This window comes from Tachysurus fulvidraco, chromosome 22 (genome assembly GCF_022655615.1).
Source record: "Tachysurus fulvidraco isolate hzauxx_2018 chromosome 22, HZAU_PFXX_2.0, whole genome shotgun sequence".
NCBI lineage: Eukaryota > Metazoa > Chordata > Actinopteri > Siluriformes > Bagridae > Tachysurus > Tachysurus fulvidraco.
Window position 1 is genome coordinate 2,319,368 of NC_062539.1, and position 23,534 is coordinate 2,342,901.

At 40.4% G+C, this 23,534-nt stretch overlaps 1 protein-coding gene across 4 annotated transcripts in view; it reads right to left on the reverse strand.

Annotated features, from left to right (window-relative positions):
- Window positions 1–19,146, reverse strand: part of fgf12a (fibroblast growth factor 12a) — a 51,169-nt gene extending 32,023 nt beyond the window's left edge. The window contains exon 1 of one of the 4 annotated variants that reach the window (XM_047806679.1): window positions 19,001–19,146. Coding sequence is in view for 2 of the 4 variants with exons in the window: in XM_027158323.2 (XP_027014124.1) it covers window positions 6,957–7,050 (94 nt within the window). In the remaining 2 variants the exon portion in view is untranslated. Of the gene's footprint in view, window positions 1–6,956; window positions 7,485–19,000 lie in introns of those variants that run through there. The other 3 variants (XM_027158324.2, XM_047806678.1, XM_027158323.2) reach the window with 3 other exon arrangements.
- Window positions 19,147–23,534: the final 4,388 nt, after the last annotated feature.

Consider the following 23,534-nt stretch of genomic DNA (forward strand, 5'->3'; position numbering starts at 1 on the left):
GGCCTCCAAATTCCCCTGATCTCAGTCCACTTACAGTAATGATAGGCTCTTATATTTTATGATGTAATAACTTTTGCCTCTCATGTGTTCAATACTAAGATGGATTTTTTAAAATAGTTTTAGTGCTTCGTGTTGTTGTTGTCGTCGTTTGTTGTTGTTGTTGTGTTAAAAAAAAAGGAGGGCAGCATAAATTCTGCTTAGGCTGCACACTGGAATTAATTCCCTTGAAAAGATTAAATAACAACAATAAATTATAAATTTAAAGTGACTGAAACGGACTATAAAGAGAGAGAGAGAGTGAATGGCGTGCCATATGGTGAACTGCATATTTACATAATATTCCCATCTGAATTAAAGTTGAATGATTTTTATTTAAATTGCTTCCCGGCATATTTTAAGATTTAGACAGCTGCAACAGGGTCATGAAAATGACAAAAAGACACTCTGAACAAGTCATGCACAAATATTCAATTAGCAAATCACCATATTTGCCTGATTATATTATCACGGTTATAAAGCACCTTTAAAAAGTTAGCGAAGCGCTTCATAAGAAGGTCATAGCCGGTTATGTGCTTCTGTGTGTAAACAAGCTTCTCTAATTCGGCTACTCCGAGTTCCCTCTAGTTGTGAATGAAAGTGTGAATATATGTGTGTGGTGTCCTGTGATGTTCTGGCTTCCTGCCCAGGGTATATTCCCTTTTCACACCCAGCGTTCCCGGGATAGACTCCAGTAACACTGGCCAGGATAAGATGAACGAATGCTAATCGTCATCACAAATGCATCGGATGGATAGTCTGCAATTGTTCGTAAATGAATTAGCTTACAAATAATGAAGAGTTGTATCAAAAGAAATAGATTTATATAAGTAGCTTCCAAAATTTGTTTTTCAAAAATTTAAGACATTTGGCTCTTGGTTTTATCCACTGCTACCGAGTAGTTGATTGATTTTCTTACAATATATTATACAGCTGAATATTGGCACATCTTCTCAACCTGGAGGCATACGGCTATTTTTTATGATCTACTGCCACCTAGTGGTCATATTACAATACGGCACTGTATGTACAGTGAAAAATGCTTATGGCAAGACTTAGGGGTTATGTGTAAAAAAAAGTATTTAGAGAATTTGCTTCCACATAAACACAATACACGAGTTTAAACAAATGATCAACGAATATAATAAGTATAATAAATATAATACAGTGAGCAAATATAATATGCCACTTATATGATATACCTACAGAGAGCGAGAGAGCGAGAGAGAGAGAGAGAGAGAGAGAGAGAGAGAGAGAGAGAGAGCATATACAAGAGGTTTATATACTAAACTATGCTAAATCTTTCGTTCTTTCCATACTTTCATTGAATATAAGTATCTAATGCAATTACCTAGACTCCGGGTTCCCAGCCGTGGTCCTGGAGAACCTCCTGTCCTGCACATTGTAACACAAATAAACTGTTAATTAGTTGATTAATTGGTACAGGTGTGTTGGGAGCATGGAGAACACTATAATGAATCAGATCAGGGGGTTCTCCGGGATAAACGTTGGGAACTTTGGGCACCACAAAGATTTGCAGAAACACACAATACGCCAGAAAGTGATAGACCAAAGCACTAGGAGAGCGAACATACGTTTTATGGAATTCATCAAAAGTGTTAATGGTTCACCATCAATACTGTGATACAACATCAATACTGTGATACATCAATACTGTGACACAACATCAATACTGTGATACATCAATACTGTGACACAACATCAATACTGTGATACATCAATACTGTGATACATCTTGCAGATATCGTCTGTATTTTTTTTTTGTTCTTATTTTTAATATATACAATTGCTTTATGCTAGAATAATGAAGATGTTAGTCGGCATGTCTTTGACTTATTTATATATGACAAATCATTAAAGACAAACCTCAGACTTTTTTTTTTGGTATTTGGTATTTAGAAGGTTTTCTCAGAAGTTCTCACAGGATGTTAGCAAACTGGCTAGAGTTGAAAATCCTCCCAGACATTTTGTAGCTAGCTAATTTCACTGTAATTCATTTCATAAGGGTTGAAATGACTTAAAATCCTGTCCACTTTAGCTCAGGTTAGCTATTTTAATAGCATTATCATTGACATGTTTTACAATGTATGGAAAAGGGCTTAAACTCAGCTCAGATTAGTTCAGGTTTGTTAGCTTCATAGCATATGAGCATATGAAAGATATGTATGAAATCCTGTCATATTAGCTCATGTTTATTATTTATATGGCATACAAGTGAAAAGTTTGTATCATTTCTTAAAATCATTTAAAGATTCTCTCAGAATTTCTGCTGAAAAGCTTTGGTTAATTTCATCACTGTAACACTGAAATCTATGATCATTATTATCAATCCCCTGAGAAATCTTGTCAGATTAGCTCATCATAGCTAGTTTCATGTCATGTGAGTAAAACCAGTTCTGTTAGCTTAGCTTATAGCCGTCTATCATGCACTGAAAAATATTACTGGCTTTGATCTAAAGATATTCTGATGAATTAAGAAATTTAGCTAGCTGGCTAATTATGACAGATGATGACAGTTTTTGTGGATTAAGCTAATTTTATTTTAAAATTTTCCCAGCATTACTGGCAGGTTAGCTCATGTTAGCGATGTTAGCTGTCTAACTTAATTTATCTTGATGTTAGATGTTAGCTGTCTAATTTAATTTATCTTGATGACTTGGCCGATTTGAACATGGTATCTTGCATTATGGCTGATAAATTGAAATGTTTATAAAAAATGACTTGAAATTTCTCAAAGAAATCAGGCATGATCAGCTCATCTTAACTTAACTGGCTTAACATTGACTAGCTTATGGGTGGCAACTAGCTAGGAAACTAGGAAGTATTCAAAACTCTTTAAAAATGCTATTAGGGTAGCTCATGCTAGTTAGCTAGTTTGTCTTAGTGATGAAATGTAAAAATATAAAAATATTCTGAGAAATCCTGTCACATGTAAAGATATATATATATATGTGACAGGATTTGCTGATGTCTAGCAACATCAGGTAACAATGAGAATTATATCTTTATATTCTCCTCGTTACCTATAATGTTATATATACAGACAACAGCAACATACAACAAAATTAGGAATACAATTAAATATTACTCTCAGAAATCCTGTCAGGATAGCTAGCCAATTAGCTTTAGTAATGAATGTCAAGGGTATTTTTGTCTATGATTTTAAATTTGTCTCACTTCACGTTGTTTAGTCATATGATTGGACTAATAACTGATATCAACAGCAAAATTATGATTATAACATCAAATCTGTCTCAGAAGTCCATGATGATTTTTATCCATGATAGTTAGCAATTCAGGCTTACAGTAGCATGAAAATTACTAGCAGAAATAACATCCAGTTAGCTTATGCTACCAATGCTACCTATGACTTGCCACTTGCTAGTCTTAGTGATAAAGATTAGAAATATTTGTGTGTATGATTTGTCACTAGCAGTTAACCACTTTTTAAAAAATCCTCTCAGGTTATCTCATGCTACCTAGCTGGCCAAGAAACTGTGGAAAATACCCATCTTTCTCTTTTCTATTTTTAGAGATCCACAAATCACTTATGAACTCAAGGACACTCTTTATGTGCAATCTGCAGACAGACTCTATTGAAAAATTCCAAACACCTAGTATATATATATATAGCATGATTATTCTAAAAAGTCCCAAGACACAGATTGAAATGAGAACCAATATCCACGCGTGGTGCCTCCTGAAAACTCTCGTGTCTCTTGTCCTGGTTTAGAAACCCAAATTAGTCTTTGTTCGATCAAACCACCATGTCTATTACTGAAGCCTGGGGTGAGATGTAAAATGTTTCATCAGCACTTCTTCAGCAAAATGCATGCAGTGTAGCAGTGTAGTGAATAATTCTGGCTGTGTAAATAATCTACTGCACTCTGGAGCTTCTGTAGTGCCCTCTAATACTGTCCTGTTATTGGAGCGCTGCACAGATTGTCCCGGATAGTGTTTGTTCCTTTTTATAGTCACACTGCTCTTTTTTTTTCTTAGTCAGTGTAGCGTAGAGTAGCGTGCACTGCAGTGCAAACACACAACAACGAGCGGCGACAGCACCTGCTGTCCATACACCTCCTGAACCAAAGCACGCTGAGCTACGCAATCATGTGGCAAAGCAAACTCATTATGCCACATGACCCATGTGTGTCTGATTTCACAGCACAATAACTGCCTGTTATCACATGGTACACTATTATCACAGCGTCATGTGTTAGCAAAATAGTATAATGAAAAACTACCTCGTATATTTATAATTACTGCTGGGAACCGTTACTATAATAACGAACCCTGCAAATGCTCAATATGCAAATCAGCTCTCTAATTATATAAGCTCTCAGGAGAATAAAAAGTGCCTTTTATTGACGCTTTACTTTTTTTTAAGACCCTTTTGTATCTTTTACTTAGATTTAAAGATTAAAAAGTAAAGGTAAAGATTTAAAGGTGCAGTATATTTACATTAAATGTACGATATGTGTACGCCTTGTGGTTTAAAAGCTATAGCCTTTTTTTTTTTTGAATTAACTGGGATTATAATCAAGAATCTACAAAGAATGATGCATAGCATGATTGTGATGAAAAATCACCCTGTTCATCAGGTTAATAATAGAGCCACACTACACTACAATACACTACTGTCTGTTTAATCTACACTAAATCTTGTCTTGTGTAGAGCCGCAGTGAAGCGAACGAGGTCCCCCTTGAAGTAAATGTATAATTAAGACAAAAAAAAGGGTAAATGAAAAGATGTGTAGCTCAGCAGGAGTGCAACAACCCTAATGAACTAAAGGAGTAAACAGAAACAGCGCAACAGCGCAAGGCTAGCTCAAACACAAGCGCAGCTCAAACAACCACAGAAATTTTCTAATGGAAAATGGTCATGTGTGACCTTTACGTGTCCTGTCGTTTGTCTTCACAGCAGACTGCAATCTACTGTATATGGAGTGTGGTTTTTAACCCCTAGTGATCCAGTATAATTTTTTTCCACCTGAAATTGCATGGTGAGACTTTAAAGCTAATTATTTGACATATAAAAGGGTTAGAATCAAAACATTGGTGGATTTTTATAATTGTTGACCTTATATCCACAAAAAAAAATTATTTTAAAATCAACAGTTAGGGATCGATATTTAATACTATTTTTAAATAATGATTTTAAACAGTACCTTTACTTGAGTACCAACTTTATAAAGTACACCATTAACATGTCTCAGCAAATTTTTGTGTGATGGTCAGGGGTGCGCAAACTTCTGGCAGTATAGCGGATGTTCTGTAGTATATGTTCACTATGACAGTGGCAAGTTCCACTTATTGTCTTTAGATATTATATGAAATAGGACTTGTATAAGATTGGGGAATTGTGAGCGGACACAAGGAGGACATGTGTTACTGAGCTGAGGGTCAAACCTGAGATATCTGAGCTGTGATGCAGACAACATGACACTCTTAAAAATAAAGGCGCCAGGAAGAACAAATGGTGGGTAAATTTTTTTCTTAGTGCCATAAAGAACTTTTTTATTCTAAAGAAACTTTTCCCACAATACAGAGAACCTTTTTTGTGCAAATGAAACCTTCCATGGATGTAACAGGTTCTTCATAGAACCGGTCATCCTGATAAAGAACCGTTTACCTTTGTAATGGTTAGTAAGCGTGTACTCAATATAGTTCTGTGTCACTTCTGGCTTATAATAGAGGAATATTGAAAACAAAAAAGCGTGGAATGACACTGTGTTTTAAAAGGACGATCTTATCTAAAAACAAAAGTGTGTCATTGGTGTTACTGTAGGTTTCAGCAGCTTACATCATGTGTAATGCAGTTATTTTAATGCATAGAAGAAGAAGAAGAAGAAGAAGAAGAAGAAGAAGAAGAAGAAGAAGAAGAAGAAGATCTTTTCTTTGCATAACCCTTTTTAGGGCCCAACAGTGACAGCTTGGCAGCGATGGGACTTGAACCCCCAACCTTCTGATCAGTGAAGATGTAAGATGACTGCACACTGTTTTTATACGTAAAATGTCAAAACTCAATGCATCGCATACATAGACAAGCTGCAATTAGACGGGAACAAGTGCATGCTGGGTAATGAAAGTTGCTGTCCGAGGTGCTGAATCACGTGAAGAAGTTGCCCATCCTGCAGGGACACCAGAGCCCGTTTTAGAAAGCTCATCTCACCTTAAAATAATCTTCAGGACGCAGTCTGGCTGCTGTGGCCCTGCGGGCTGCATCTACCGGTCGTAACCGACAGGTTTTTTTTTTTTATTATTACAACCCTGCATGCTTTGTTCCTGACAATAATAAGGAAACGTCCTTGACGTGGAGACAAAGGAGATGGGGAGAAAATGGAAAAGCAGAGAAATGTTAGTTGGTTTTTTGTTTTTTTGTTTTTGTTTTTGTTTTTTGTTAAAACTGTGACTTTGGAAATGTGCACCAAAGGAGATCGGTGATAGAAGGATAGCTTACGCGGAAGTTGCGTTAAAAAGCCGTACAAGAAAAGAAAAAAAAAACAACTTGCGCGCCGAACACAACACCGTATAATACCGCAGGACTCGGTGAACTGTGCGCGCCGTGCATGAACATGAGCAGGAGCGCAGGGTGCATACTGACATTCTACTGTATATAACATGGAACCTATGGAACTTAGGGCTTATATACTCTGTGTGTGTGTGTGTGTGTGTGTGTGTGTGTGTGTGTGTGTGTGTGTGTGTGTGTGTGTGTGTGTGTGTAAGAAGGAGTGAGTAAGAGAGAGAGAGAGAGAGAGAGAGAGAGAGAGAGAGAGAGAGAGAGAGAGAGAGAGAGAGAGAGAGAGAGAGAGAGAGAGAGAGAGAGAGAGAGAGAGAGAGAGAGAGAGAGAGAGAATGAGAGAGAGAGAGCGAGCGAGGGAGAGAGTTGTGTGTCTCACCGCTGCTGGTGGTCGTGGTCGCCTCCGATCGCTCTCCGCAGAGACACTGCAGCATATGCGCTCCTTTCTTCAGGAATCGCCCCAGAATCCTCATTTGACTCGAGCTTGTGCGGTTTTACTTATTATGTTAGCTACGCATAAACAAAGCCAGTTCAAAGCAAAACATAACAAAAACAAATAAATAAATAATACATAAATTATCCCTCACACGCCGAGACGCGTTCTGGTTTCAGCGCGTAAACGAAAGGGCGAAAAGGAGCAGCTGGAGAAACGTCCCCGACCGAGACATCCTGACTGAGTGCATCCGGTTTTTCTCCCCTCTGTCTTTTCTGTCACTTGCCCTTAGCTTAGCAGGAGTCTGCTCCAGCCTCCAGGGCTAACGTGCACATGCCGGTGCCCCTGAGCATCATAACCCTGTCCCGTCTTTTACCATCTCCGAACCTCAGACAAGAAAATCAGGAGCTCCGGTGCGTTAAGCTGCAGGGCCGAGAGCCAAATGCAGCCGGTGCATGTGGGAGATACGAGAGGTTTTGGATTTAAAAAAAAAAAAAAAAAAAAAAAAAAAGGTAAAAAAGTCCTTTATTTGGCGTCCGTATGAAAGCGGAAAGAGAGAGAGAGAGAGAGAGAGAGAGAGAGAGAGAGAGAGAGAGAGAGAGAGAGAGAGAGAGCACGCGTAAGACGTGTAGTGTTACGTCACATGCAGCCTGCATTTAAAGACAAAGCACAAAACTCATCCCGGCTTCATAACCTGGCTTCATAGTGTCACTACAGCAGGATCCGTGATTGCAGCCTTCCACATGCTTCCTTTGTGTTTGCACTGATTTCAGTACAGATTTGTCTGTATGATCTCTATGTGCTGTTCGAGAGACAAAAATGAAATTAAATATAATAATAATGTCAAATAATCCCCAACAAATATTCTGTACATGAATAAAGGACAAGTTTTACTTTTGATGCATCTTCTGGCATACAAAGCTAACCAACATATTTACACAGAGGCCCATAAGTCTGAGAGACATTCTCATCTCAACTGGATCATTCTCAAAATCAACTGGAAAGAAGCACTTTTTTAAGATTTTGGGGGAAAAAATTATAAAAATTCTCAAATATGAAATATTTTGCACAGAAGCCAGTGTGTGATATTGTGAAGCAACAAGCTAACCTAACTTAGTGAAATAAGATCAGATCAGATCTGACATGGATCATCAGGTTTTACACAATCTCGTGGTACCCATGTTAGCTCAGCGCAGCAAATAACTTCATATTCATGCAAATATTTAAAAATCTAATGATAAGAATTTTTTTTTAAAGTTCAAATGATGCTGAATTTGTTTGTTTCTTTGTTTGTTTACAAAAATAAACCAGATTAATTCTCTCTATGTTACTTAGGAGCACATCATTACACTCACTACTGGTTGTGTGTGTGTGTGTGTGTATGTTTGTGTGTGTGTGTGTGTGTGTGTGTGTGTGTGTGTGTGTGTGTGTGTGTGTGTGTGTGTGTGTGTGTGTGTATACATCTCAGCTGCCAATTGGGGATTTGTTTACTCATTTGTTCCATTTTGATATTTAGAAACAACTCAATCTAACAACATCATAACAACCTAACAACTTGTTGTATAGAACAACGTTAAGGTGAATTTTAGCACTTTGTTACAATTTCCTTTGTATCACATAAACAACCCAAGTATTGTTCCCAGGTCACCATGACAACACAACCAGTCCTACAACCATCTACTGATAAAATAACAATCTTAGAGTCACGTTGAATAAAAATGTGTGAATGGATTTTGATCATTTTATTTATTCATTATTTATTTAGCATTTGTTCGTCATTTTTTGTGAATTAAAAATATATATTTATTATATTTAAATGCCATTGATTTTAAAACTAAATTCTATAAAATAGGATGAATAAAGTTTGTACTAGTAATAGTTTTTTTTTATTCTTATTATTATTTCAGACTCGGGTGATGTAAAGCAATCATCCGTTGACGTCATCCACAGGAGTGACATCATCACTAGTCTCTGTGTGGTACAGTACAAGAGAAGCAGTTATAAACGTCTGAGCCACGAGAGGGCGCTGTAAGCCAACTGTACCAGATCAAAACAGAGAGAAAAAAGAAAAAGGGAGAAAGTGAAGAGATTGAATTAATTCCTCCTATTAGTGAGTTACAAAGAAAAGATAACAAACAAACAAACAAACAAACAAACAAATCCTTGCATGAATTTTAATTGTGAATAATAATTCATGCAAGATTTATTTATTTTTTGCATTTTGAGGACCTTCTCCAATGTATACAAAATATGAAGCATAAACAATTTAAAGGTATACAATTCTTTGTTGTTCACATTAACAGCAGCACAAAGTGAACAATTTCCCAGCAAAAATATGGTCTGATTAGGACAGACCCAGTGGCTCAGAGAAGCCATGCAAATTCTGCTTAGCTGGCAGACAAATAAATGCTGGTTCAGCTCTGTCTCACACCTCTAAAACTGTCAAGCAGGAGCTGTTACTATCTCTTCGTGATAGTCTCACACGTCTGCAGAGACAACGAATCAAGCAACCTACAGTACAACAGTGTCGATAACAGCAGATACAAAGCTCTGGAGTTGTGAAATTACTGAAGACTAAAATACATCATGCAAACTGGTCCTGTTGTTTATTAGAAATAAACAGACAGCAGCATTCGAAAGTCCAAAAAGCTATTACTTTAGTTTATAAATCATAAGAGTTGTTATAAATGTGTCTTCAGTTCATGTGGTGAAAATAAGGTACAAAAGATTCATATGCAAACGATTCGGTTCTGAATGATCAGTTCCTGGATTATATTCAAATTATTAATGTGATCCCGTAGTGGCTTCTAGTGACAACAAAAAAATTGCCAAACAAACATAAAAATAAATAAAAACATATATTTTCCAGACACGCAGTCGTTGGTGTCTGTCGTACCTTAGTTTCGTATTAAATCCCTAACAGAGATGGAAATTATCTTCATAAAATCCACACATTTTTGTGGTCAAAATATCTACAGGTATGTAATATACTGTAAGAGTAACAGGCTGTACTTATGTGTTTCTTTAGAAAGTTAACCGGATAAAACCTCAGAGCTCAAATGAAGAACTTAATTAAAACACAAATAACAAACACAAAACGGTCTCTCGTCTGATTTATAGTCGTTAATAAAACACGGCAAATCGATATGCGTCATATTTCTGCATTAGCTTTAACACATACATAATTAATGTTTATCTGAGTACCATTTTAAACTGCCCTCTCAGTCCTGTAACCAAGTCTTAGCTTATCAATATTCTACATTTTCTCTGTAGTTACTGGATAACAATAATAAATAATAAGAGTTTGAGATGATAGGATCATAAATAATAACTGAGGGTTTGAGATGAAAGGATCATAAAAGATCAGTGATGCTGCATTTTTAGAGTTTAGTCATCAGCTTCTTCTGCTAGAACTGACAGATGCTAACACACACTGCTAACACACACTGCTGACACACACTGCTAACACACAATGCTGACACACAATGCTGACACACTATGCTGACACACAATGCTAACACACACTGCTAACACACACTGCTGACACACACTGCTAACACACAATGCTGACACACAATGCTGACACACTATGCTGACACACAATGCTAACACACACTGCTAACACACAATGCTAACACACACTGCTGACACACAATGCTAACACGCAATGCTAACACACAATGGTAACACACAATGCTGACACACAATGCTAACACACACTGCTAACACACAATGCTAAAACACAATGCTGACACACACTGCCGACACACACTGATGACACAATACTAACACACACTGCTGACACACACTGCTGACACAATACTAACACACACTGCTGACACACACTGCTGACACAATGCTAACACACAATGCTAACACACACTGCTGACACACAATGCTAACATGCAATGCTAACACACAATGCTAACACACACTGCTAACACACAATACTAACACACACTGCTGACACACACTGCTGACACAATACTAACACACACTGCTGACACACACTGCTGACACAATGCTAACACACAATGCTAACACACAATGCTAACACACAATGCTGACACACAATGCTAACACACAATGCTGACACACACTGCTGACACACACTGCTGACACACAATGCTAACACACAATGCTAACACACACTGCTGACACACAATGCTAACACGCAATGCTAACACGCAATGCTAACACACAATGGTAACACACAATGCTGACACACAATGCTAACACACACTGCTAACACATAATGCTAACACACAATACTAACACACACTGCTAACACACACTGCTGACACAATACTAACACACACTGCTGACACACACTGCTGACACAATGCTAACACACAATGCTAGCACACACTGCTGACACACAATGCTAACACGCAATGCTAACACACACTGCTGACACACACTGCTGACACACACTGCTGACACAATGCTAACACACAATGCTAACACACCCTGCTGACACACAATGCTAACACGCAATGCTGACACACAATGGTAACACACACTGCTGACACACACTGCTTACACACAATGCTGACACACAATGCTGACACACAATGCTAACACACACTGCTGACACACACTGCTGACACACAATGCTAACACGCAATGGTAACACACACTGCTGACACACAATGCTGACACACACTGCTAACACACAATGCTAACACGCAATGGTAACACACAATGCTGACACACAATGCTGACACACACTGCTGACACACAATGCTGACACGCAATGCTGACACACAATGCTAACACGCAATGGTAACACACACTGCTGACACACAATACTAACACACAATGCTGACACACACTGCTGACACACAATGCTAACACACAATGCTAACACACACTGCTGACACACACTGCTAACACACAATGCTGACACACACTGCTGACACACGATGCTCACACACGATGCTAACACACACTGCTAACACACGATGCTAACACACGCTGCTAACACGCAATGCTAACACACAATGCTGACACACACTGCTGACACGCAATGCTGACACGCAATGCTGACACACACTGCTGACACACACTGCTGACACGCAATGCTGACACGCAATGCTGACACGCAATGCTGACACGCACTGATGACACGCAATGCTGACACGCAATGCTGACACACAATGCTAACACACAATGCTAACACACGCTGCTAACACGCAATGCTGACACACAATGCTGACACGCACTGCTGACACGCAATGCTGACACGCAATGCTGACACGCAATGCTGACACACACTGCTGACACGCAATGCTGACACGCAATGCTGACACGCAATGCTAACACGCAATGCTAACACGCAATGCTAACACGCAATGCTAACACACACTGCTAACACGCAATGCTAACACGCAATGCTGACACGCAATGCTGACACACAATGCTGACACACAATGCTGACACACAATGCTAACACGCAATGCTAACACACAATGCTTTGTATAACCAGAGGTGTTGAGGAACAGATTTTGATTCTAGTTTGGTCATCATTGATCATTATTAATCAGCTAACATCATCCCTGAAGGCCTTGCACTCATGGTGTGGGAGATGGGGATATTAAAGGTGGGGTTATATTTTCTCAGAACACACCTACTGAAATGGTTTAAAATGCAAAGTTAGATATTTTTTAGTGGATGTTTAAACTGATTAAGTGCAAAGTGGGTTTTCATGTATAAAGGTGTAACGGAGACCTCAGTCAGTCCAGATCAGGAACAGCATCTCCAGCACCACCACACTGAGCACCGGGAGCCCCTCAGGGCTACGTGCTCAGCCCACTGCTATTCACTTTGCTGACTCACGACTGCGCAGCAATGCACAGATCGAACCATATCATCGAGTTCGCCAGTGACACGACCGGCATACAGAGAGGAGGTGCAACAGCTAACTGCCTGGTGTAGAGCCAACAACCTGTCTCTGGAGTTGTTGACTTCAGGAGAGCACAGAGCGACCACTGTCCGCCGAACCTGGACGGATCGTCTGTAGAGACCAAATTCTTTAGAAATTTACCTGGTCACTCAATACAACTCAAAAATATCACTGGAGTCTCTCTTCCTCTTTTTTTTTTTTTACCACAGACATTTACCACACACGCTGCATCCACCCCACACACCCCTCACACACACACACTCTTCAGCTTCCTACCATCTGGAAAAAGGTACTAAAGTATTTGGGCTTTCGCTACTGAAACGGTTTCTTTCTACAAGTCATCAGATTCCTCATCAACTGAACTAAACTGAGCACACGCACACACACACACACACACACACACACACACACACACACACACACACACACACACACACACACACACACACACACAAAACTGTATGTATACAAGATGTATAGGTATACAAGTGTACATGTGTATCAGGGTGCATGTATACAGATGTACAGGTGGATCTGTATACAGGTTTATTAGTGTACATGTACACAGGTCTACAGCAATAAAGGTGTTTAGGTGTACAGGTACATCGGCGTACAGGTGAACAGGTATGCAGGTGTACGGATATAGGGGTGAGCAGGAGTACACAGAGTAAAGAAAGTAAAACCCATCCAAAGTGCACACACACACAGCAGTAAACACACACACACACACACACACACCGTGAACACACACCCAGAGCAGTGGGCAGCCATTTATGCTGCGACGCCCGGCGAGCAGTTGGGGGGGTTCGGTGACTTGCTCAAGGGCACCTTAGTCGTGGCTGGCCCGAGACTCGAACCCACAACCTTAGGGTTAGGAGTCAGATGATCTAACCATTAGGCCATGACTGCCCCCACAGGGTATATAGAGATTGTATACCATATAGATATTTTATTATAGTAATCTCATCTCATTTCCTACCGCTTATCCGAACTACCTCAGGTCACGGGGAGCCTGTGCCTATCTCAGGCGTCATCGGGCATCGAGGCAGGATACACCCTGGACGGAGTGACAACCCATCACAGGGCACACACACTCTCATTCACTCACACACTCACACTATGGACAATTTTCCAGAGATGCCAATCAACCTATTATAGTAATCTTTAGCATTAATAATAATTAACAATCATTTGAACCAAAAATCAGTTTTTCTTTCTATAAAAAGTCAGAGAATCTTATTGAAGTGTGTTATTCCTCCTACGGTCAGCATCCCAGGCGGAGAAGTGTCGAGCGAGGCGTGAAATTGAGCCGAGGACAGGTACAGTACAGGTACATCTAGAGGACAGGTGAGGGTGGGATCGTGTGAACGCAGAACGCCACATCGTGCTGCACAAAGGATCATTTCCTGCTAACGAGGCAAAACTTTCCTCCATCTCTCATAACACGCCGAGCATCCTGAGTGTATTTATAGGACTCGAGGTCATTCTCTTACAAATAAATGTGATAGTGCTAGTGTTAGTCACGCAGAATAAAACCGTGTCCTAAAGCAGCGTTTCTCACAGTGATGTCTCTTACACAAAGCCAGCTCTGGAAAAGTCTGTGATTCTGTGAAGATTTTTTAAAACACAAACCTCAGATATGTTCAGGTTTTTTTTTACAGCTAGCTGATTGGACCTTTATTCCAAACCTCATGAATTGTTCCTATGAAGCGAATCGGACTGTAAACGGAAAGCTCGGGAATAAAAATCTCTACATATTAAACAAATCTGTGACGTTTGCCTCACACCTCCAGGGTTGGGGGTTCGATTCCCGCCTCCGCCTTGTGTGTGTGGAGTTTGCATGTTCTCCCCGTGCCTCGGGGGTTTCCTCCGGGTACTCCGGTTTCCTCCCCCGGTCCAAAGACATGCATGGTAGGTTGATTGGCATCTCTGGAAAATTGTCCATAGTGTGTGTGAGTGAATGAGAGTGTGTGTGCCCTGTGATGGGTTGGCACTCCGTCCAGGGTGTATCCTGCCTCGATGCCCGATGACACCTGAGATAGGCACAGGCTCCCCGTGACCCAAGAAGTTCGGATAAGCGGTAGAAAGTGAGTGTGTGAGAGAGAGAGAGAGAGAGAGAGAGAGAGAGAGAGAGAGAGAGAGAGAGAGAGAGAGAGAGAGAGAGAGAGAGAGAGAGAGAGAGAGAGAGAGAGAGAGAGAGTAATGTAAAGCAATTCCACTATCTGCTATATAACTCAATTTATATCTACGTTTTTTTAATGCTGGTCCTGTAGGTTATTACTGATGTTCATAACTCGGGTGTAAAAGATATTGTCGTCCTCCAACACACCAACACACCACTGCCTCTGCTATGTTACGCTACGGTATTATACAACAGGACCCACTGCGACACCGTGTGTACGGCGACTTCTCTTTCTCAATCGCTTATTTAACTTATTAAAACATTCAAAGACAAAATTAGAGTTCACAAAAGCTGTGGATGAGAAAACACTAATAAAATTTATGGCAAAAACAGCGATCAACCCGAGGCCACTTTATCAAGACGCCCCAGAAAGATCCGATCTTGCTCTGAAAAAAAGATAGGATGTGTCTCCAGGACTAATGTTCAAGGTTTAGGGGGAAAATGGGAATATTTTAATTGACTGATTTTGTGGGATAATGCAGTGATGGGTGATATTTTACCACACCACTGAATCTGCTACGACAAGCGTTTTCTCTTCCTCCGATCGATACGTGACTCTGAATCCTGAGCGTTCAGAATCCTGAATAGAGCATAAAGTTAAAGCCTAAATGATGATGATGATGATGATGATGTAGAGAACAAGGCTCAGACTTCCAGAAAAATGACTTCTCTGGAATAATTTTTTTATACTCCAGCAGTTTGTTTTTAAATGTTAATCATTTTCTGATCAATGATCTAAAATAATCTGAAAAAAATTTAGATATAATTAATCAGAAAATTGATTTGTGAACGTTGTATCGTTAGTAATATATATATATATATATATATATATATATATATATATATATATATATATATATATATATATATATATATCCTAATCATAAAAATCCTAATAATACCTGGATTTGTATTTCTTTAGAAAGTATTATGTGTTCGTTCTAAATAAGGTTGTCATTTCCTATAATGATAATATTATTATTATTATTATTATTATTAATATTTTTATTAATATTAACAAGAATAATAATACTACAACTAATAATAATAACAATAATAATTATTATTGTTATTATTATAATAATGGTAATAATAATAATAATAATAATAATAATAATAATAATAATAATAATACAACTAATAATAATAATTATAGTAATAATAATAATAATAATATTAACAATAATAATAATAATGATAATAATAATAATCTATAACCTATCACTGAGTTCCTGTAGAGCGATGAGGATGACATGAGCGTGATTATACAGGTGTTGTATAATCCTGTGATGCAGAGACGAGCACAATCACACAGAAAGATGTCGGCACACGACGAGAGAGAACGGTAGCTTATAACGAGCATAAAGAGCGTGTAGAGAGAACGCTGCTTTATAACAAACCTGATGGATAAAGGCTGAAAACATAGCAGTCAGCAGAAAGACCACAGCAGAAAGCTTAATGATGCTGAGGGAAAGAAAAAACAACCCAGAAATGAAAAGCAGCGTGAAGAGCACGCGATAAATCTCTCGGTCTCACAGGACCGCAATGACTAATAGACGTTTTGTTGTCGTGGATATTAACAGAGTGATAAATTCACACAACAGTAGAGCGTGAGCATGGAATAAAACATGATGAGACGTTCGTTAAGGACGGACACAGAGAGAAGTGAAGCCGAGTTTCTAAAGTCGATGCTGTTTTAGTCCTCGTACACAAAATCAAGCTAACAAAAGAACTAGTTTTGTTTCTGTTACACTTATTATCCATTTTTATTTACAATTTATGATGTGGAAACGTCTACAAAACAAGTGCCAGGTGTCTGTGGACGAGAAAGCACGAAATGTTCTCCGGCTTCAAGATGTTTTTTTCGTATCAACAGTCACTTTTTGGTAGTAATGATTTCAGGCTTAACATGTTGAACTAAAGGGGGCACGGTGGCTTAGTGGTTAGTACGTTCGCCTCACACCTCCAGGGTTGGGGGTTCGATTCCCGCCTCCGCCTTGTGTGTGTGGAGTTTGCATGTTCTCCCCGTGCCTCGGGGGTTTCCTCCGGGTACTCCAGTTTCCTCCCCCGGTTTCCTCCCCCGGTCCAAAGACATGCATGGTAGGTTGATTGGCATCTCTGAAAAATTGTCCGTAGTGTGTGAGTGAATGAGAGTGTGTGTGCCCTGTGATGGGTTGGCACTCCGTCCAGGGTGTATCCTGCCTCGATGCCCGATGACGCCTGAGATAGGCACAGGCTCCCCGTGACCCGAGAAGTTTGGATAAGCGGTAGAAAATGAATGAATGTTGAACTAACTCCTGTAGATAACTCTACACTTCAACAGAATGAAAGTTTTTTCCTGACAGTTTTTTGTTCCTCCGAATTGATTTTACCCCTTTACGTTTGACCCGGTTTGACATTTCAGGGCAGTAAAACCACCTCAAGTGTCAATCGTTTAGCCTGAACCTAAACTGACCCAAAACATGCAAAAAGGCTACACAATTAATTTGGGCTTTATATCCAACAGTGCAGTTCAATTCATTCATTCATTCCCTACCGCTTATCCGAACTTCTCGGGTCACGGGGAGCCTGTGTCTATCTCAGGCGTCATCGGGCATCGAGGCAGGATACACCCTGGACGGAGTGCCAACCCAACCCAAACTCCACACACAAGGTGGAGGCGGGAATCGAACCCCCAACCCTGGAGGTGTGAGGTTTTTTTACAACTTGTAACTGAAAGAAAGCAATTAATAATAATAATAATAATAATAATAATAATAATAATAATAATAATAATAATAATAATAATAACAATAATAATAATAATAATAAAACATTTAACTGTAAAAAATTTCAAAACATATTGTAAAAATTAGCTGCTAGATGATTTATGGTGCATTCTTTTTTAACTTTGCCTTTTATGGAGTTTTGTGGGAGGAGCTAAATGTACTTCAGCTCTGTGTGTAGGTTTGGATTTATTTATTATCGGTTATCAATTCAGGTTTCTTCTCACACACACACACACACACACACACACACACACACACACACACACACACACACACACACACACACACACACACACACACGTGTAAACTCGGTGGCAAATCTTTCAGAAATTTTTGAGACTGGGTTGAAAGCACGAAAAAAACTTATACACAAATACATTTTTAAATAAATAAATGAGATGTGTTTGACTGCGATATACAGATCTGTTTAACTGATGAGCTGCATGATGTTACCACATAAAGTTACCTGACAAATAAACAGTTATCTTCCTGCATTCGTTTTTCCCCAACATTTATTCGGTGTGTGTTTGTTTGTGATTCCAATCCCTGACTGTACTGTACGAGTTCGTTCAGAACTCTAGAAGCTTCCGTGCTGGAGATCATTTCTTATTTACAGTACAGTTTTTAATTCTCAGGAATATCTTGATATAACCTCCTCGTTTTTTTTTTTACCCCGGACTAACGAAATAACGAAATAATTCCATGATTCGTCAGTAAGCGAAAGGCTGCTTGTGTTTACAGGCCGTGGCGATGCAGAGCGCTTTATTCGTCTCAGCCTAAAAAGTGACCAGCCAGCACTTTCCTACTAAAGCACCTGAACAATTCTGCCTGCAAATAAACACTTCAGCCAGGGATTTCCGATTCCTCTTAATAAATCGGAAACAGATTCAACTTTATCGTCAGCAATCAGCTGGATATAAATAACGTAAACAAGAAGCCAGGGTCTTCTCGCCTTGTCCTGGTTTACAGAACTTAAACGGTTCTCTGACAGCTCGGGGGAAACAGGAGAGGCGTTTCCAGTCCTGCTGCTGCAATGAACCTCGCAGCCTGCAGTTCAGATGCGCTGACTCTAACAGACAAACTCTGCCAACACACATAAGACAAGCGCTAATAAACTCAGTACGAAGTGCCTTACCGACTCCTTTCTCCATGTGGCGGCGTGTCTTTGGGGATCGCAGAAGGAAATCGTGGTGTTTCCCAGCAGCTGGAGGATGCAGAAGTGCTAATGATGCACAAGCGAGAGAGAGGCAGAGTTTTTTATTCCACGCTACATGGGCGGGAGAGGAGAGGAAGAGAGGGAGGGAGGGAAGGAGGGAGGGGGAGAGAGGGAGAGGGAAACAGAAGGGAGTATGGGGAAGATAGAGAGTGAATGAGAGAGGGAGAGAGAGAGAGAACGTGGAGGAGAGAGAGAGAAGGGGGGAGTGAGAGCGAGAGTGAGAGAGAGAGAGAATGTGGGGGAGAGGGGGGAGAGCGAGAGAGAGAGAGGGAGAGAGAGAGAGAGAGAGAGAGAGAGAGAGATTTATCTGGTGCAGATGAGGATGAAGTTTCCACTGCTTCCTGAAAGCTGCTGCGATGCTGCAGCTTTGCGCTTTGTGTGCTAGTGACGTCTGTGAGGTTGAGACGGAGACCGAACCCTTCCCTCTGGGGAGTTACACACAGTCTGTAGTGTATAAACAACCTGAACACACTCACCCAGATGGACAGACAGTGTAAACTGAACCCTGGATGTCTCTCATCATCACCTTTATAACAAGCACGAGATCTTCTGACTTTAATACATTCTGACTTTAAATCTTCCTTCACTATGTTCTCCTACATTACCCACGATGCTCGGCGACTAACTGCTAACTGATACGGGTGCGATGGGAGGTAGACACCACATAGTCTCTAACAAAAGACAGCGATGCAGCAGCACTTTAGTGTTTTGTTTAGTCTTTAAACTTTGTTGTGTTGCATTCTGGGACTTTGAGTCCATCGTTTACATCGAGATCTCCACTGAAAAATGTCAAATGAGATAAAAAGCTCTTTTTCATTTCATAGAACACTGCAGCGGGGGCACGGTGGCTTAGTGGTTAGCACGTTCGCCTCACACCTCCAGGGTCGGGGGTTCGAATCCCGCCTCCGCCTTGTGTGTGTGGAGTTTGCATGTTCTCCCCGTGCCTCGGGGGTTTCCTCCGGGTACTCCGGTTTCCTCTGGTCCAAAGACATGCCCTGCGATGGGTTACACTCCGTCCAGTGTGTGTCCTGCCTCGATGCCCGATGACGCCTGAGATAGGCACAGGCTCCCCGTGACCCGAGAAGTTCGGATAAGCGGTAGAAAATGAATGAATTCAAAGTCATTGAATTTATTTCAGTGTTCAAAGATTTACATTTAAAAAAAAACTTTTGTTTTGTTTTGTTACGGTTCAGTAATTTAATCATCCCAAACTCTTCAGTTTACCTTCAGCTGTTTCCAGGTAGCTCCGATGATTCACCCTTAATGCTTTTAATCTCTGAACACTGAATAAATGTAAAATAAACCAGACGAATATACAGACGTGTGATTTCCAGAGCATTTTATTTCGCAATCTTTGCGACTCTCTCTTTCTCTCTCTTTTTCTGTCTCTTTTCTTCCGCACAGAACCACGAGGATTGGTCGAGACCTTGTAAACACGATTGTTCTTCTGCTACTTGAACAAGTCACTAAGGTTGTTTCAAAATCGTCTCCGGTGTCTCATTACATCGAGAACGTTACCTCGGACGTTTCGTTTCAGCACAAAGTAAAAGATCTGTCGGTATTCGCTTCTTTTTTTAAACTGCCGTGTAATGCAAGCTGTTATTCCAGCGTCCCTGCATACTGCTGTCTTTGCTATTTCTGACGTTGATCGATGAGGCTGTTAGATAACACCTTTTATTGTGTTTCTTCTTCTAACAGACTTGGAGATTATCAGCATGTTGCAGGAAGGGAGAGCTTTTGGAGGGAACGTACTGTAGGCCCGAACGGGTGGATGGAGGAAAGAGAAATGAGAGACAAGAAAAGTGGAATTAAAGTAAAACGGCAACCTGAAGTCAAAACGTTAAACGTGATGAGATGATTCGATTGCAGTAACGATATTGTTTAGCGGTGGCGGTTTTTATTCCCGTGAGAAGTGAGTTGTGTCCCGTGATGACATCACAGGGGTGTTTGTGATCATAAGTGTGCTGTGGTGTCCTCACTCACTTTCTACCGCTTATCCGAACTTCTCTGGTCACGGGGAGCCTGTGCCTATCTCAGGCGTCATCGGGCATCGAGGCAGGATACACCCTGGACGGAGTGCCAACCCATCACAGGGCACACACACACTCTCATTCACTCACACACACACACTACGGACAATTTTCCAGAGATGCCGATCAACCTACCATGCATGTCTTTGGACCGGGGGAGGAAACCGAAGTACCCGGAGGAAACCCCCGAGGCACGGGGAGAACATGCAAATTCCACACACACAAGGTGGAAGCGGGAATCGAACCCCAAACCCTGGAGGTGTGAGGCGAACGTGCTAACCACTAAGCCACCGTGCTCCCCGCATTGATTTCAATAAAGTTAATTCAAAACAATTCATAACTACAGATGGTTTGATGGTTTATGTGTGTGTGTGTGGGGGGGGGGGTATTTGTGTTTTAAATATCTTAACATAGCAAGGACACGAATGTCTCCACAAGGATAGGGATTTCTAATCTGTTGCACTTTATAGGGATATTTGAAGGTTTGCATGAGGACAATGCAGCTTTAATCTAAGTTTCATTTTGGTTACTGAGGTTAATTTAAAAATAAAGCTAGTAATTATGTCAAAAGAAGGTTCTCACGAGGATATCAAGACAAATGTGTGTGTTATAGAGCGAAGGTCAGCGATATTACATCACAAAAGATGCAGATTCATCAAGTGTAAGGAACAAAGAGCGTGTGTGTGTATGTGTGTGTGTGGTTAAAACGCTACAGTGTCATGAAATCTCTCGAGAATAGAATGTGTGTGTTTGTGTGTGAGAGAGTGAGAGAATACACAGCACTTGCGTTATTATATGCCCTGGTAAGCAAGTTTATTACCTTTCCATATTTGCACACCGATGCACACTGAAACCGACGCAAAATCCGTGACTCCTCCAAACAAACCGCCACGTTCTAATACGGTGTTAGACAGCAAGCACGTGAGCGACAGTGACGGGAAAATAAGACTTCATAAATAATAGATCAGGAAGTGACACGATCAGTGTAACGATACTGAGATGTTTGGTCCCATAATCATGTGTCTGTGAGTTCTAGCGCTAATGTTTTTCAGTCTTTTACAGATATATATTAATGAGAACACATAAAAAGGTGGTGAATGGGCTACATGGGAAATCCTGCTGCTGTTGTTGGAAATCGTTTCCTTCATTAGATACAGTTCGAAGGTTGCGTGCGGCAGCGGCTCATCAGTAGATAACGGAAACTTTAAAAATCACTGAAATACTAATCAGCTATTTTAAGTGACTGATTATTTTAAAACGATGTTACTAATCGAAAGATGTTAACCGATTTTATGTTAATTAGAGCGTGTAGCTCCGAGTGGTCCTTTTGGAGTTATTAGCACACCGAGTGGCCAAAATGGGAACTGCAACGAGCACTAGTGATGAAAGTAATACCAGGGTTGCGCAGAAAAATCAGGTTTTATTTTCACAAAGAAAAGAAAACTCTTATCTGCAAAGAGTTTTCATTCCGATCAAGCAGGAGCGAGTTTTCATTCCAATCAAGCAGGAGCGAGTTTTCATTCCAATCAAGCAGGAGCGAGTTTTCATTCCGATCAAGCAGGAACCACACCTGATTCCACCTGTTTATTTAACTTCTTTTTTTTAATCCTTTATTTGTCACAGCTACATTTCAAAAAAGAAGTTATTCCTTCGTATATCCCAACTTTGGAGGTTGGGGTCAGAGCACAGGTTCAGCGATGAGACAGCACCACTGGAGCAGAGAGGGTCTAGGGCATTGCTCAAGGGCCCAGATTCTTAAAATGTAGTTGGATAGTTTTGTGAAACCTGGCAACCCTGGTATCTCTTACATCACAGCTTTGCACACCATCAACTGGAAACACACATGCTATATTGAACAAACTATTCGACTGTATTCTGTACGACAGTGTGGACTCTCGACTGCCTGTAATGAGGTTACTACGGTGGCCGAGAAGTACAAAACACATTAACAAATCCGAAAACACAACAAGTCAGACAACCCGGAAGAGGAAACTTACCGATCATTGGACGAGACATCTTTCATTCACTTGTACATCTTGAATGACAGGTGTTTCGTCCAATGATCGGTAAGTTTCTAGTCACAAACTATACCTACAGTACCTTTTCCGGGTTGTCTGAATCGTTGCACGAAACACATTAACAAATCCGAAAACACGACGATCCCTGCTTAGACTGCTGCCCCTGCGACCCGGCCCCGGATAAGCGGTAGAAGAAGAAGAAGAAGAAGAAGAAGAAGAAGAAAGCATGACGACAATTCAGACAGCCCGGAAGAGGTTGGTATAGTTTGTGGTTGGAACACTTGCCGATCATTGGACAAGACACCTGTCACTCAAGGTATACATGAAGTTCAACAGTCTGCCGCAGGGAAAAGTTGGAATGTGTGTGTAAAAGTGTACAAAATGTATCGTCCTTACTGCGGATTA